This window comes from Suricata suricatta, unplaced genomic scaffold, assembly GCF_006229205.1.
Source record: "Suricata suricatta isolate VVHF042 unplaced genomic scaffold, meerkat_22Aug2017_6uvM2_HiC HiC_scaffold_123, whole genome shotgun sequence".
Taxonomy (NCBI): domain Eukaryota; kingdom Metazoa; phylum Chordata; class Mammalia; order Carnivora; family Herpestidae; genus Suricata; species Suricata suricatta.
The window spans coordinates 46817-60010 of NW_021856333.1; the positions used below are offsets into that span (position 1 = coordinate 46817).

The 13194-nt window shown below is 41.6% G+C and overlaps 1 protein-coding gene and 1 long non-coding RNA gene across 2 annotated transcripts in view; both read left to right on the forward strand.

Moving 5' to 3' along the window:
* Positions 1–6324, forward strand: part of LOC115284617 — a 13565-nt gene extending 7241 nt beyond the window's left edge. Inside the window, exons 2-3 of the long non-coding RNA XR_003905289.1 lie at positions 5667–5793; positions 6283–6324. This is a non-coding gene — a long non-coding RNA (uncharacterized LOC115284617). The remainder of the gene's footprint in view (positions 1–5666; positions 5794–6282) is intronic.
* A 17-nt stretch (positions 6325–6341) lies between these two features.
* Positions 6342–9361, forward strand: LOC115284618 (zinc finger protein 22-like). Its single transcript, XM_029931161.1, has 2 exons — positions 6342–6378; positions 8785–9361. Exon 2 carries the CDS (start codon positions 8859–8861, stop codon positions 9270–9272), a length of 414 nt encoding a protein of 137 aa, XP_029787021.1. The 5' UTR covers positions 6342–6378; positions 8785–8858; the 3' UTR covers positions 9273–9361.
* Positions 9362–13194: the final 3833 nt, after the last annotated feature.

Consider the following 13194-nt stretch of genomic DNA (forward strand, 5'->3'; position numbering starts at 1 on the left):
AGACATGAAAAGACACTTCTCCAAAGAGGACATCCAGATGGCCTACAGACACATAAAACGATGCTCAACATCACTCAACATCAGGGAAACACAAATCAAAACCACACTGAGATACCACCTCACGCCAGTCAGAGTGGCTAAAATGAACAAAGCAAGAGACTATAGGTGCTGGCGAGGGTGTGGATAGATGGGCACCGTCCTACACTGTTGGTGCCAATGTAAACTGGTGCAGCCGCTCTGGAGAACAGTGTGGAGGTTCCTCAAAAAACTATCGATAGTACTCCCTTATGACCCAGCAATAGCATTGCTGGGGATTTACCCAAGAGAGACAGAAATGCTGAGCATAGGAGCACATGTACCCCGATGTTCATAGCAGCAATGTCAACAATAGCCAAAACATGGAAGGAGCCTAAATGTCCATCACCTGACGAATGGATCAAGAAGATGTGGTATATATTCACGATGGAGTACTACATGGCGATGAGAGGGAATGACATATGACCCTTCGTAGGAACGTGCATGGACCTTGAGGGTGTCATGCTTAGCGAAGTAAGCCAGGCAGAGGAGGACAGAAACCATATGTTTGCACTCATAGGTCTAACAGGAAAACAGGAGAGACCTAATGGAGAACCAGGGGGAGCGGAGGAGGGACAGAGAGTTGGGGAGAGAGAGGGATGCAAAACTTGAGAGAGTATTGAATGCTGGAAATGAATTGAGAGTTGAAGGGGAAGGGGGAGGGGGGGAAAAGAGGTGGTGGTGATGGTGGAGGGCACTTAAGGGGAAGAGCACTGGGTGTTGTATGGAAAACAACTTGACAATAAAATATTGAAATTAAAACAAAAAAAAGAATATGGCAAAGCCTTTAGTCAGCACTCAAACCTTAATCAACATCTCAGAATCCATACTGGCGTGAAACCTTACAATTGTAAGGAATGTGGCAAGACCTTTAGCCATCACTGGAGCTTCAATCAACATCTCAGTATCCATACTGGAGAGAAGCCTTACAAATGTAAGGAATGTGGCAAGGTCTTTAGCCTGCACTCAAAACTTAATCAACATCTGAGAATCCATAGTGTAGAAACGCCTTACAAATGTAAGGAATGTGGCAAGGCCTTTAGCCTGCACTCAAAACTTAATCAACATCTGAGAATCCATACTGTAGAAAAGCCTTACAAATGTAAGGAATGTGGCAAGGCCTTTAGCCTGCACTCAAGCCTCACTGGACATCTCAGAATTCAAGGAAGAGAGAAATCTAAAAGATGTACAAAGAATGTCAGTGCCTATAAGTGGCCCTCAGCCCTTAATGGACATGAGAGCACACTTATTGGAGAGTAGCCATACAAATGCAAAGAACTGGACAAGCTCGCCGTGCAAGTCACAACTTGCTGAAACTCCAAATATTAGATAGGAGCAAAACTGTGACATGGAAAGAACGTGGCCTCCCCTTTCCGTAGAATCAATCCTTGCGGAATATCACAAAACGCACTCTTGATGCAAACCCTAAAAATGTAATGAATGAGGAAAGACCATCATTTTAAATTACACTTTTGCAAACACCAGAGAGTACACATAAGAAGTTACCTGGAAAGATACATTCACAAAAGTATTCAAATGAATATCAAATGTCAATAATGTTACAGAAATCACGTAGAAAGTAATATATCAGTCGCTCTATTCAGACAGTACAGCAAAATACTTGTGGAGAGTAATAGAAAGTTAAACATTTAGAAAACATATGTGCTATTCTGATTCAAAAGCTTTAGTGGATGGGTTTTTGCATACATATAATTAATTTCAATATGTGCTTGCTTTGTTTTTTCCTTTACTTTGACCCCACTTGGAATTTGTGATGAGCAAATATAAATGTATTTCTTCTCTCAGATTACAGCCAATTATTCATTTATTCCCAGTGGGTGTGTGATATTATTGGCTGATTGTTGTTGCAACTAAGATAACAGATGCCCTTCTTCATTAGGCAGGACTCAGGCATGTCTAATTTCCACGGAAGGGAAAGGACAATATGATGTTCAACACAGGAAGAAAATCTAAATGGAGATACTGTTGGTGGTTATAACATTCATGCAAGTTATGATGAAATAGGTGTTCGGACACCATTCTTCTCCATTTATTAACATGAAAAACCTTCTCAATATCAGGAATAAAATGCTCTACAATATGGTGTTAAAGGAAAAGGAAGTAGCAGTCCAGTGATGTCCTGATAGATCTTCATCATGGCAGTAGGGTATATGACTTGATATAGCTGCAGTGAAGACATCATCACAGATTCAGGAAGAGGATAGCTACCTCCTCCCATGAATGGCATACAATTGTACATCCACATTTCTCAAGAATTACCCCAAGTCTCAAATTTATGGAAAGACGATTCCCACAACATTATGTCAACACATGGATGGTTGTTTTAACGATTGTATTTCATATAATGACTTGTTGAGTTGGGTGGATGTGAAATGCATAAATTAGTCTGTGTAAACCTAATATATCTTAATTAATAAAACATGATGGTTTTATGTGTTAAAAAAAACATGAAGATGAGCTTTGTCCTGATGTACGAAAAGAATATCATCCATATAATGAATCAAATAGATTTTTGGATATTTATCTTTAGTCTCACTCAAAGCTCTGTCGACATATTTTTGACACAAAGTAGAATTTTTTAGCCCTTGGGGAAGGACTTTCCACTGAAATCTCTGAAAGGGCCTTTTTAAATTTTGGAGATGGCAGGCTAAAGGCAAAATGTTTACAATCATCAGGGTGTAGAGGGATAGCGAAAAAACAATCCTGAATAAAAGGGCCTAATTGGTCAAAAGACTTCTCTACCATTTGCATACTGGGAAATTTGTTAAAACCTTAGGAAATTACAAAGCACATCCTAAATAGTGTAAGGTTTGATAGATGGAGGCAGAGGCGAGAGGAAAGAGAGAGACCAAGTTATGGGGCCAAGAAGGCCTTTATTGGAGTCTGCCATTCCCGGGTGAGGTTCTGTGACTCTGGAGTGGGGAGTCAGGGAAGTTGCGCCTGGTATGGGAGAGCAAGGTGTTTTATGGGTGCAAAAGTTCTGGGTTTGAGCTCAGGTGGGCCAATAGCCAAGTAGGGGCATCTTTGGATGGTGGCAGGATTCAACTGGCTGTCCACTTCGGTGGGGAGGGGGATCCTGGAATTCCATGGTGCATTTAAAATTTAGATGATAAACTAGCTTACCTCCGGAGGTTCAGACAGGTGACCCTTACAGATTACTGGTGCTATTTTCAGGGTGGAAGTAAAAACAAGAGTGTCTCCCCGGCTCCCAAAACCTAGATGTCCTTGGGAGTGCCTTTTGCTCTTTTACAATATGTAAAAACTGCAACTTGCTGAGGCGATGTCTTGACCCCCCCTTTTTTTTTTTGAAAGCATACATTGTATTATATCTATACAGAGTCCTCTTTAGACTCTATATGGCTCAAAACTTAATTTACATTCTTCATATCAATAAGGAGTTCTCTTTCTTTAGACTCTTTATGGCCCAAAGCTTCTCATGTTCTGACCTACCCATCTCTCTAACTCTGCCTACCTCTAGAGTGGGGGGGTTTGCAGCAACCCAAAACAAGTATAACAGACTCTCTAGAAGCTGTATTGCCCATCCCTTATTTCTTATGATAAAGTGACGAAAAGACAAACAAAGGGTAGGGAGCTGCCTCTAATGAAGAGACCAATCAGATGCCTGTCTGGCCGTATCCCAAAGGAGCTTAGGTGATACTTAGCCGTAGCGGACTTACGTTGTGACGTACGTCCGGAAACTCTTCTGATGCCGTCATAGACCATATGCTTTTCACCACAGTATCACAGACCAGGCCCACTGGGACTCAGTAGGCTTTCTTGGGACCTTATGAGTGCCCACCCTTGCAGCCACAAACTCGAACCTGGTAGGCAAGCCAAACCGAGCCACACATTCACTCACACACACACACAGAGTCTAATACATTCCCTCCCACTTGTTTTACAAACAAGATTGAGACATTTAGAAAAACACTTGCCCGGGCAATCTTTTCCCGTTACTCACCCCCTTTTCTCTATCTAGTCATAGAGGGGTCTGCAGCACCCTGGGTGAGACCCTAACCAACCCGAAACCTGTGGAACTATTTCAGAGAATATTCCACATACCTTCCCTTTTTCGGAGAATATTTCACTTACCTTACCTTTGATTTGCCTTCTACTCGTGTCCCTGTTCAGGCGCCACTCTGAATGCGGGGGACCAGACCACGCACCCCAGTCGAAAGGTCCCAGGTAGGGGGTTGGTGTCGGTGCGATATCTATAAGAAAGAAGACAGACAACGGGCATGAAGGAAAAGCCACGTTTTAGTTAGATGGCCAGGGTCTTATATACTATATGATTACATCATTTCTTTAATGGTTACATAGTTCATGGTCTATGAAGTGAAGACATGCTCCAGAAAGGGTCATGTTTAACAGGACAGGTGTAAATATCAGGAATTATTAAGTCATTGCGAGAGAGGGATTCCCTAATAGTAGTCTGGCTCCAAGCAGAAGATGAGCCTGAAGAATTCTGTGAGGATATGTACATTTCTTAAGACCCCTGATCAGTTATGCATGGGCAAGATGCTTATCCTTTAATAGGCAAATCTTTTGGCAGAGGTTTGCGGTTTACTCCCAAAAGCAGACAAAGAGCTAGAAAGAAAAGTAAGGGGAGGACTGGCGCCACTGACCAAACCAAGTTAATTCAAAGCCTAAAAGTCTATATCTCTTTACAAAGCAATGAGAAAATCACAGACAGGATGAATAGAAGCCACATGTGCGGCCCAGGAGGCCAAATATTATTTGAGGGTTATTTTTGCTTACTGGGCCCCAACAGCTGCTGCTCCATGCAGCGCTACTCGTGGGACGTGGAGGCGGGGGGGGGGCCCAGGGGCCCAGCCACCGACGCTGCCGCCTCGACGCTGCCTGCCCCTCCATGTATTTAGGGTTAGGGTGGATATTTAGAAAGGGGAGGCTGGGGATACAATTGCACTTGAGCCTTAAGAACACAGTTCTATACATTTTCTGTCTGTTACATAGTAAATGGCAGTTGTGCTCCTCCTTGGGGCGTGATCTAAGTCTTAAAATGAGTTCGAAGGGAGCTCCTGGGTGGCTCCGTCCCTGAAGGTTCCATCTCTTGATTTAGGCTCAAGTGAGGATCTCACAGTCTTGAGATCAAGCCACAAGTCAAGCTCCTTCCTGAGCATGGAGCCTGAGTGTTCAGCCCTGCTGGAATTCTTCTTTATGCACCACCCATACTCATGCTCTCTCTTTCAGGAAATAAACATTTTTGAAAAGTAACTGTGTTCACTCCATGCTTTCTGCTGATGTTCATCTGCATAGATGTGACTCAGGGGCTAAGCCCAAATTGAGCTACGTCAGCTCTTCCTCAGGGTAGTCATCACCTTATGTATTTCCACAACAGCACACTAAGCTCATGGGTGTTTGTCCTGCAGTAAAAGGAAGGTGTAAATAAGAGGCTAAGTAAAATGAGGGACTGAGTTCTTGGGCACATGCAGGTAAGCAGTGCAGATCGGGTCACGGGGTCCAGCTGGTGACATGATCTCCCTCATGCATCTTCGGTACCATTATGACCTCCTGCTGTGTCCACCTGGTAACTGTTGTGTTTGTTGCAGGGACTGCTGTCCTTCAGGGATGTGGCCGTCGAATTCTCTCAGGAGGAGTGGGGATGCCTTAACCACAGTCAGCGGGAACTCTACAGAGATGTGATGTTGGAGACCTACGGACACCTCGTCTTCTTGGGTGAGGCTAACTCCCTCTAGATTTCCCAAGCGCCACTCAAGGGTGTTGTTCCTTCCTGGGGAGACTGTCTCCTAGAAGCTTTCTCTCGCATGCCCGGGATTCAAATCCCTACAGTAAAGAAAGAAGGAGGGGTTGGCAGATGTAGAGAAAAGTCTTCATGATGTATCTTTTCAGGTGAGATTTCCCTTCGTTAGAGTCACATCATCATTTCAGAGATGGATGGCATTTCTAAGTAGTGAGTGGCATAAAAGGATATTTCCGTCTTCAATATGAATTTCTATTCATGGTGGTAGTGGTAAGACTCAGAAGTGGAGATCAGGATGTGAGACTTGGTAATCCATTCTGTGTGTTCCAAAGGGGTTGTTGGGCAACAGCATTTGGACATGATTTTCCAGAATTCCAGAATGTCCACTTTTCTCTACTGAGTCCAATACTGGGTTGAAAGGTAGAATTTATAGCAATACTCTATTCTTTTATCCTAACAAACAGGTCTTGTTGTGTCAAAGCCAGACCTGATCACCTTTTTGGAACAAAAGAGGGAGCTATGGGATGTGAGGAGAAAGGAGACAGTAGCCTCATACCCAGGTAAGTGGGAATGAATGAGGTAGATGACAGAGCTGAGGTCCAAATGTGAAGGATGAAGAAAGGCTGTGCAATGTGATTTGAGCAGCCATTGTGGAATGGCAATCAGTTTGTAAAACCTAGTTTTATGTCAGTATGTTTCACAGAGGCACATCTGCTTTCCAAGACATCACACTCTCACAAGTCTCTAAGGATTCTCCTTCAGTTCCACATAAAGGTCCTTCATGTCGGCAGTGAGGGCCTCCATAATCTCATTGGCTCTCCATTGCTTTGAAGGCATGGGGTATTCTCTGTGTTTCTGAGGAAGTCTATAGTCGTTCATTTCTGAGTGTTTGCCTTGAGTGAGAAGTCTGTCAGGGTAGTGGAAGGCATATTGGGATTTGGTGCAGAAATCCCAGGAACACTGGGGACAGAGACCATCTAAATTCTGCTTAATGCTTTCAATATATGGAGGCTGTAATCCCCTTTTTTTATGTCTTTTATTTTTTTTGGAGAGACAGAGAGAGATAGCGCGAGCAGGGGCGGGTCAGAGAGAGAGGGAGACACAGAATCTGAAGCAAGCTCCAGGCTCTGAGCTAGCTGTCTTCACAGAGCCCGATGCAGGGCTCAGACCCACAACAGTGAGATCATAACCCGAGCTGAAGCCGGCCAGGCACCCCATGGAGGCTGTAATCCTAATCATACAAAATTAAGACCCACCAGTTTCATCAGTTGATAAATCACCTCCCTAAAATGAGAAAATCTAACCCTTTATTTCACTTCAAAAGTTCCGTTTTTGCGGTGCATGTGTGGATCAGTTGCTGAAGGATCTGACTTCAGCTGACATCATGATCTCACAGTCAGTGAGTCTGAGTCCTGCACAGGCCTCAGTGATGACAGCACAGAGCAACCTTGGAATCCTGTCTCCCTCTCTCTCTGCTCCTCTCCCCTACTGGTCTCTCTCTCAAAATTAATTAAAGTAAACTTACAAAAAGTAAGAAAGGTTCATTTTTTACGGTATTAACTAAAATACAAAATTTCCACTCTATGTGTTCCATTCCTCAATCATAAAATAACTTAATCTCTTATTTTCCTAGAATTTCTACATGAATTAATGTCACAAGGGATATAGAACATTTAGAATTCAAAACTTGCTGCCTATAATAAAATCTCTATTCATTTTTTTCTTAATCATTGAGTCATTTTATAATTTTGTCATATATAATAGGAAGTTCCTGTGACTTTGTCATACGTTTTCACGTTCTGAGTAGTTGTATATGAGATTACATTACGATTCATTGTATCAAAAACTTTTAAGTATCATTCGTAATGTTTATTTTTGAAAGAGAGAGCAGGCATTGAGGGCTGAAAGAGAGGGACACACCAAATTTGAAGCAGGCTCCTGGCTCTGAGCTGTCAGCACAGAGTCCTCCCCAAGGCTCCAACTCCTAGACTCTGAGATCGCGACCTGAGCCCAAGTCCGACGCTTCACCTACTGAGCCACCTACCCACCTCTGTAGCTCTAAGACTAAACTCTCAGTGTGTAACCATGAAAGAGGGCCTATTTTGATTTATTAGCTGGGTTTCATGCAGAGGAAAATTGCAACGTATATTCATCAATATCAACCCCGGAAATCTGTAATAAAAGCCCCTAAGTATTTAGCACTTAAAAGACATTATTACACAGAATTTAAGGGTATAACTCAATTTTCAGAATCAAGCAAGCAGAAACGTTCATTCCTTTTGAGGTTTTCTTTTTCCCATTTACTTTGAGAGATGGAGAGAGAGAGGGGAGGAGGGGCAGAGAAGAGACAATTCCAGGCAGGCCCCACACTGTCAGTGCAGGCGAGGATGAGGATGTGGGCTGGAGCTTACAAGCGATGATTTGACGACCTGAGCTGAAACCGAGAGTCAGACACGCAACCCTCGCTGAGCCACCCACGCACCCCAAAGCCTTTCATTTCTAAACATACAAACAACATCAAAGTTGTGAAATATGCCAACAATGCCATTATTTAAAAATATGGGGATTACATTTACACACAATCCTAGTGATGTAGAAAAACTCATGATTTGGGGCTCCTGGGTGGCTCAGTCAGTCAAGTGTCAGACTTTACCTTAGGTCATGATCTCATCGTTTGTGGGTTCATGTCCCCCATCAGGTTCTGTGAGGACAGCTCAGAGAGTGGAGCCTGCCTCAGATTCGGTGTTTCTCTCTCTTTCTGTCCCTTCCTCTCTCACGCTCTCTCTCCATCTCTCAAAAAATAAATAAACATTAAAAACGGTAAGTATTTTAAGAAAAAAAAAAAAGTAATGATTCCTTTTTCCGGAAGTTGACTTTTTCTGATTTGTTTTGTGTATGACAAATTCTAACTCTAAGCATCAGAGAGTAGCAAGTGGAATGCCTTTACTTTCATTTTTACCTTTCAGCTGAATTTCCAAATGAACCTGATAGAGTGTCAGTGAATGAATATAAAGGTGGTGCCCTTGAGGATGGACACTTAATGAGAGACCGGATCAAGGATGGGGACAGTGAGGGGCCTCAAGCACACCTGGGGACTCCTATTCCAGACTACGGTGGTGAATGGCATCCATGTGGGGAGGTCTCTGATCAAAGCGCCAACCTCATTACACGTAAGAGTACACATTTAGGAGAGAATCACTCTAAATATGACGCATGTGGGGAAATACTTAACCCGTCCTCCAGTGCTGGTGGTCAGAAGAGGATTCATGTGGGGGAAAGCCCTTACATGCATAAAAAATTTCGGATGGCCTTTCACCAACTCTCACCTCTTACCGAACATCACAGAACCCATACTGGTGAGAAACCCTACCAATGTCCAGAATGTGGCAAGGTCTTTACGAAGCACGCACACTTTATTGGACATAAAAGAATCCATTCTGGAGAGAAACGTTAGCAATGTGAGTAACGTGCGAAGGCATTTATCCAACACTCACCTTATTAAACATCACAGAATTCATACTAGATTAAACTCTACAAATGTGAGAATATGACTAGATCTTTATGTGACCTTTACACCTTACTTGACGTCACAGAATTCATACTAGATGAAAACCTTCCCAATGTAAAAAATGCAGTAAGGTCTTTAATCACTTTTCAAACTTTACTCAGTATCACACAATTCATCCTGTAGCAACTCGTCCAAATTTGAAGAATGTGAGAAAAGATTTCTGCACCTTGTGGAGGAACTTATTATAGGAACTTCTTCTTTTGTGATTATGGAAGCAGCCATTGCATTTCCTGAGAATCCTGTTTTTCTTATGCTTCTCCAGTAAACAGGCTCTTGACCCCTGCTCACAAAGAACTCACTTTTGCCTTTGCTATGCTAGAAACATTGTCTTCTATTTGAATGCTAAGGATACCTTCCTGCCCATATGATTAGCATTAAATCACTTACATCAATCACTATTGATAAAGATTATGCATGAATCTTCTGCAAATCTATGTTCTGGTAAATTGTTACCTATCAAAGAATTTTATCGTCAGAAATCACTGTCTAAGGCAAATGCCATGTCTGTGCTATTTCCCATACATTTGACCATAAATAAAGCTGAGTCTCAGTCAGTGCGGAGAAGCCTGCCTGTTGATCAGAAAGAATCTTGTGTTTCTCTCATCGTCCTTTTCACCAACACCATCCATCCTTCAGGGAACCCTGGACCTGCTGGGGCTGAACTCCAGCACCGTTAACTATAAGGAATAAGCTCGCATAATCACAGAGCCAGTAGGTCTCAGAGCCAGCTAGAGATCCCAGAGAACTGACGGGTCCATTCCAGTCTGGGAGGCATGAGCTAAATGCCATAGTTCTAGTATCAAGGTGGCAGCTTTGAGACCCAGGAAGGGTCAGCATTTCGGTTTGAATCTAAACGGAGGAAAAAAGTCAATGTCCCTCTCTGAAGATCCTCAGGAAGGATTCCCTCTTACCTAAGGGACTACTTGGCCATCAACTGATTGGATGAGGCCCACCTTCACTGAGGAGGGCAAGCTGCTTTAGTCTACCCGTCTTTACTCAGTCTAAGTGTTAACCTTATTCAAAATCACCCTCAGCAAATACCCACAATAACGTTTGACCAAATATCTTAGCACCCATGGGCCCTGTTGAATTGACACATAAAATTAACCATGACACTATCATAACTCTACTAAACAAGAATATAAATTTCCCAATAAATTGATTGAATAAAATCTTCAAAATGTCAATAGCAAATGGCAGCTTCCAGTCTAAACTTGTATGTTTAGTATATATATTCACATGGATACATGCATGTTACTTCCAGTATATGAAATTATTATTATTAATCATTTAAGGAATAATTTTAGGTGTTGTTCCTGTTATATATAAATCCCAGAATTCCATCTCTTAAAAAATGTTGAGTCCTATCTACTATTGAACATGGTGAAATTATGTTTTGAGTATTCATTTACTTGTATCAACATTGAACTTCTAGGTAATAATTAATGGCAATAATTAATGTGTTTTCATTATTCATATATCATTAACATATGGTTCATGTTCTTAGTATTGAGAATCAGGCTTAGTAATCAGGTTTTCTCCTGGCAGCCAGTGTCAGGAGATTAGTGCAGCCCTAGCCCAGGAGGAAACAGCCTAATGAATACCAACTTCGAAACAGTGTTGTCGGCACATTATTTAAGCTTGTACATGCACACAATTACACAACACACACATACACACAGGCCGGTCATTGGAAACAGTCATGGGAAAAGATGACAAAGGTTTGCAAACATAACACTTTATTGTATGAATCTGGTGGCTGGCCCAGAAGTTGCCACCACAATACCCCACGGGGATGTGGTTGACCTGGTTGTGGTAAACCACGTCGGTGGGCAAAGGCCGTCTGATCTTTTGTAAACCCAAGTGTATTTTTAAAGGTGATGGGCATTGGAAAGTCACAATGTTACTAAATAAGGGCAAAGACCAGGTTCTATGTTTATGGGTACATAACAGTATTTTCAGAACTTAGACGAAACTATATAACTCATTTTTTTAAATTAGGAAAAATCCTTCCTATGAAGCTGTTCAGGAGTTTAAGTGCCATGGAACATTGACAGATCAAAACCCTTCATCTATATGCACTTAAAAATAGTGTTGGAAAAAAAGCCAAGCTATTGAAACAGAAGAAAATCTCATGATGAAATTTGAAGCCTTGTCATGGAAATGACGTGTTATATTACTTATATAATTCCCTAAGATTATAAAGTGCTAGCAAGTACTTGTCATATTTGGGGTGCAAATTTTAATATTGAAGGGTCAGGAAAATGTGTCTTATTGTGCCTTTCGTTTTTAATTTGTGAATTATCTGAAAGATTAGACAACATGAAAAATACCCAATTAAAAGCTTTATACTAATTTTTCAATTGTAATTATCTAGTTGTTTTTTATTATATGTGCAGGTATATATATTTATAAGGGCATATGTGTGTTTTTTGTATATGTGAGTGTATACATGTGTTACATGTGTACATGGAGATGTAACATTCAGGAACTTATGTGCAATATAATTATGACATGTGTATTTGCATGCATGTGTGTTATATATGAACAGCAATCATGATATGTGTGCACGTGTATTATTGGATAAAATTTATATATACAATTCCTGTTTCCACTACGTATTAAATAATGTAGCAAATGCTGCTAACAGCAAATATTTCATTAAAGTCTAGCAACAGCTGTTTAACTGTGTTAAGGCCTTTGACAGCCATGCCTGCGATTGCCCACACTAATTTTCAACATATCGAATGAAAGCCTCTAGGGTTGATGTGATTGTAGGCTGATTGTCATCAGTCCAGTCTTATGTCATAGTTAAGAAAAAAAAGTAAGAAACTTTAAATGAGAAGGTTCTGAAGGACAAACCAGATGCCACTTTTTGTTCTAGGATTGTGGAAAAGAGTCAATAAGTTGCTGATTTCCTGGGTAGTGAAGAATTACATTGGAGATAATAGGCATAAGGATTAGGATTTTATAAGGGCATAGGATATGTATAATTAAAGTTTGATCCTATGTATTTAAAAAAAGTTAACTACTAGAATTCAGATACCAATTTATTTCTTTTATAGTTTATTGTCAAGTTGATTTTCATATAAACACTCAGTGCTCGTCCCCACAAGTGTTCCTTCCTCCATGCCCATCACCCCCCTTCCCCACTCACCATCCCCCAGTAGCCCTCAGTTTGTTCTCAGTGTTCAAGAGTCTCTCATGGTTTGTGTCTCTCCCTCTCCCCAACTATTTTTCCCCCTTCCCCTCCCCCATGGTCCTCTGTTAAGTTTCTCCTATTCCATTTATGTGTGAAAACATATGGTATCTCTCCTTCTTCCCCTGATTTATTTCACTTAGCACGACTCCCTCGAGTTCTATCCATGTTGCACGAATGCCCAGATTTCATCCTTTCTCGTTACCATGCAGTATTCCTTTGTATATATAAACTACGTCTTCTTAGTCCATTCATCAGTTGATGGACACTTAGCCCCTTTCCATGATTTGACTATTGTTGAAAGTGCTGCTATGAACATTGGGGTACATGCACCCTTATGCACCAGCACTCCTGTATCCCTTGGGTAAATCCCTAGCAGTGCTATTGCAGGGTCATAGGGGAGTTCTATCATTAATTTTTTTGAGGGACCTCTACACTGTTTTCCAGAGGGGCTGCACCAGTTTACATTCCCACCAACAGTGAGGAGGGTACCCATCTCCACATCCTTGCCAACATCTATAGTCTCCTGATTTATTCATTTTAGCCACTCTCACTGGCATGACTTGGTATCTCAGTGTGGTTGTGATTTGTATTTCCCTGATGATGAGT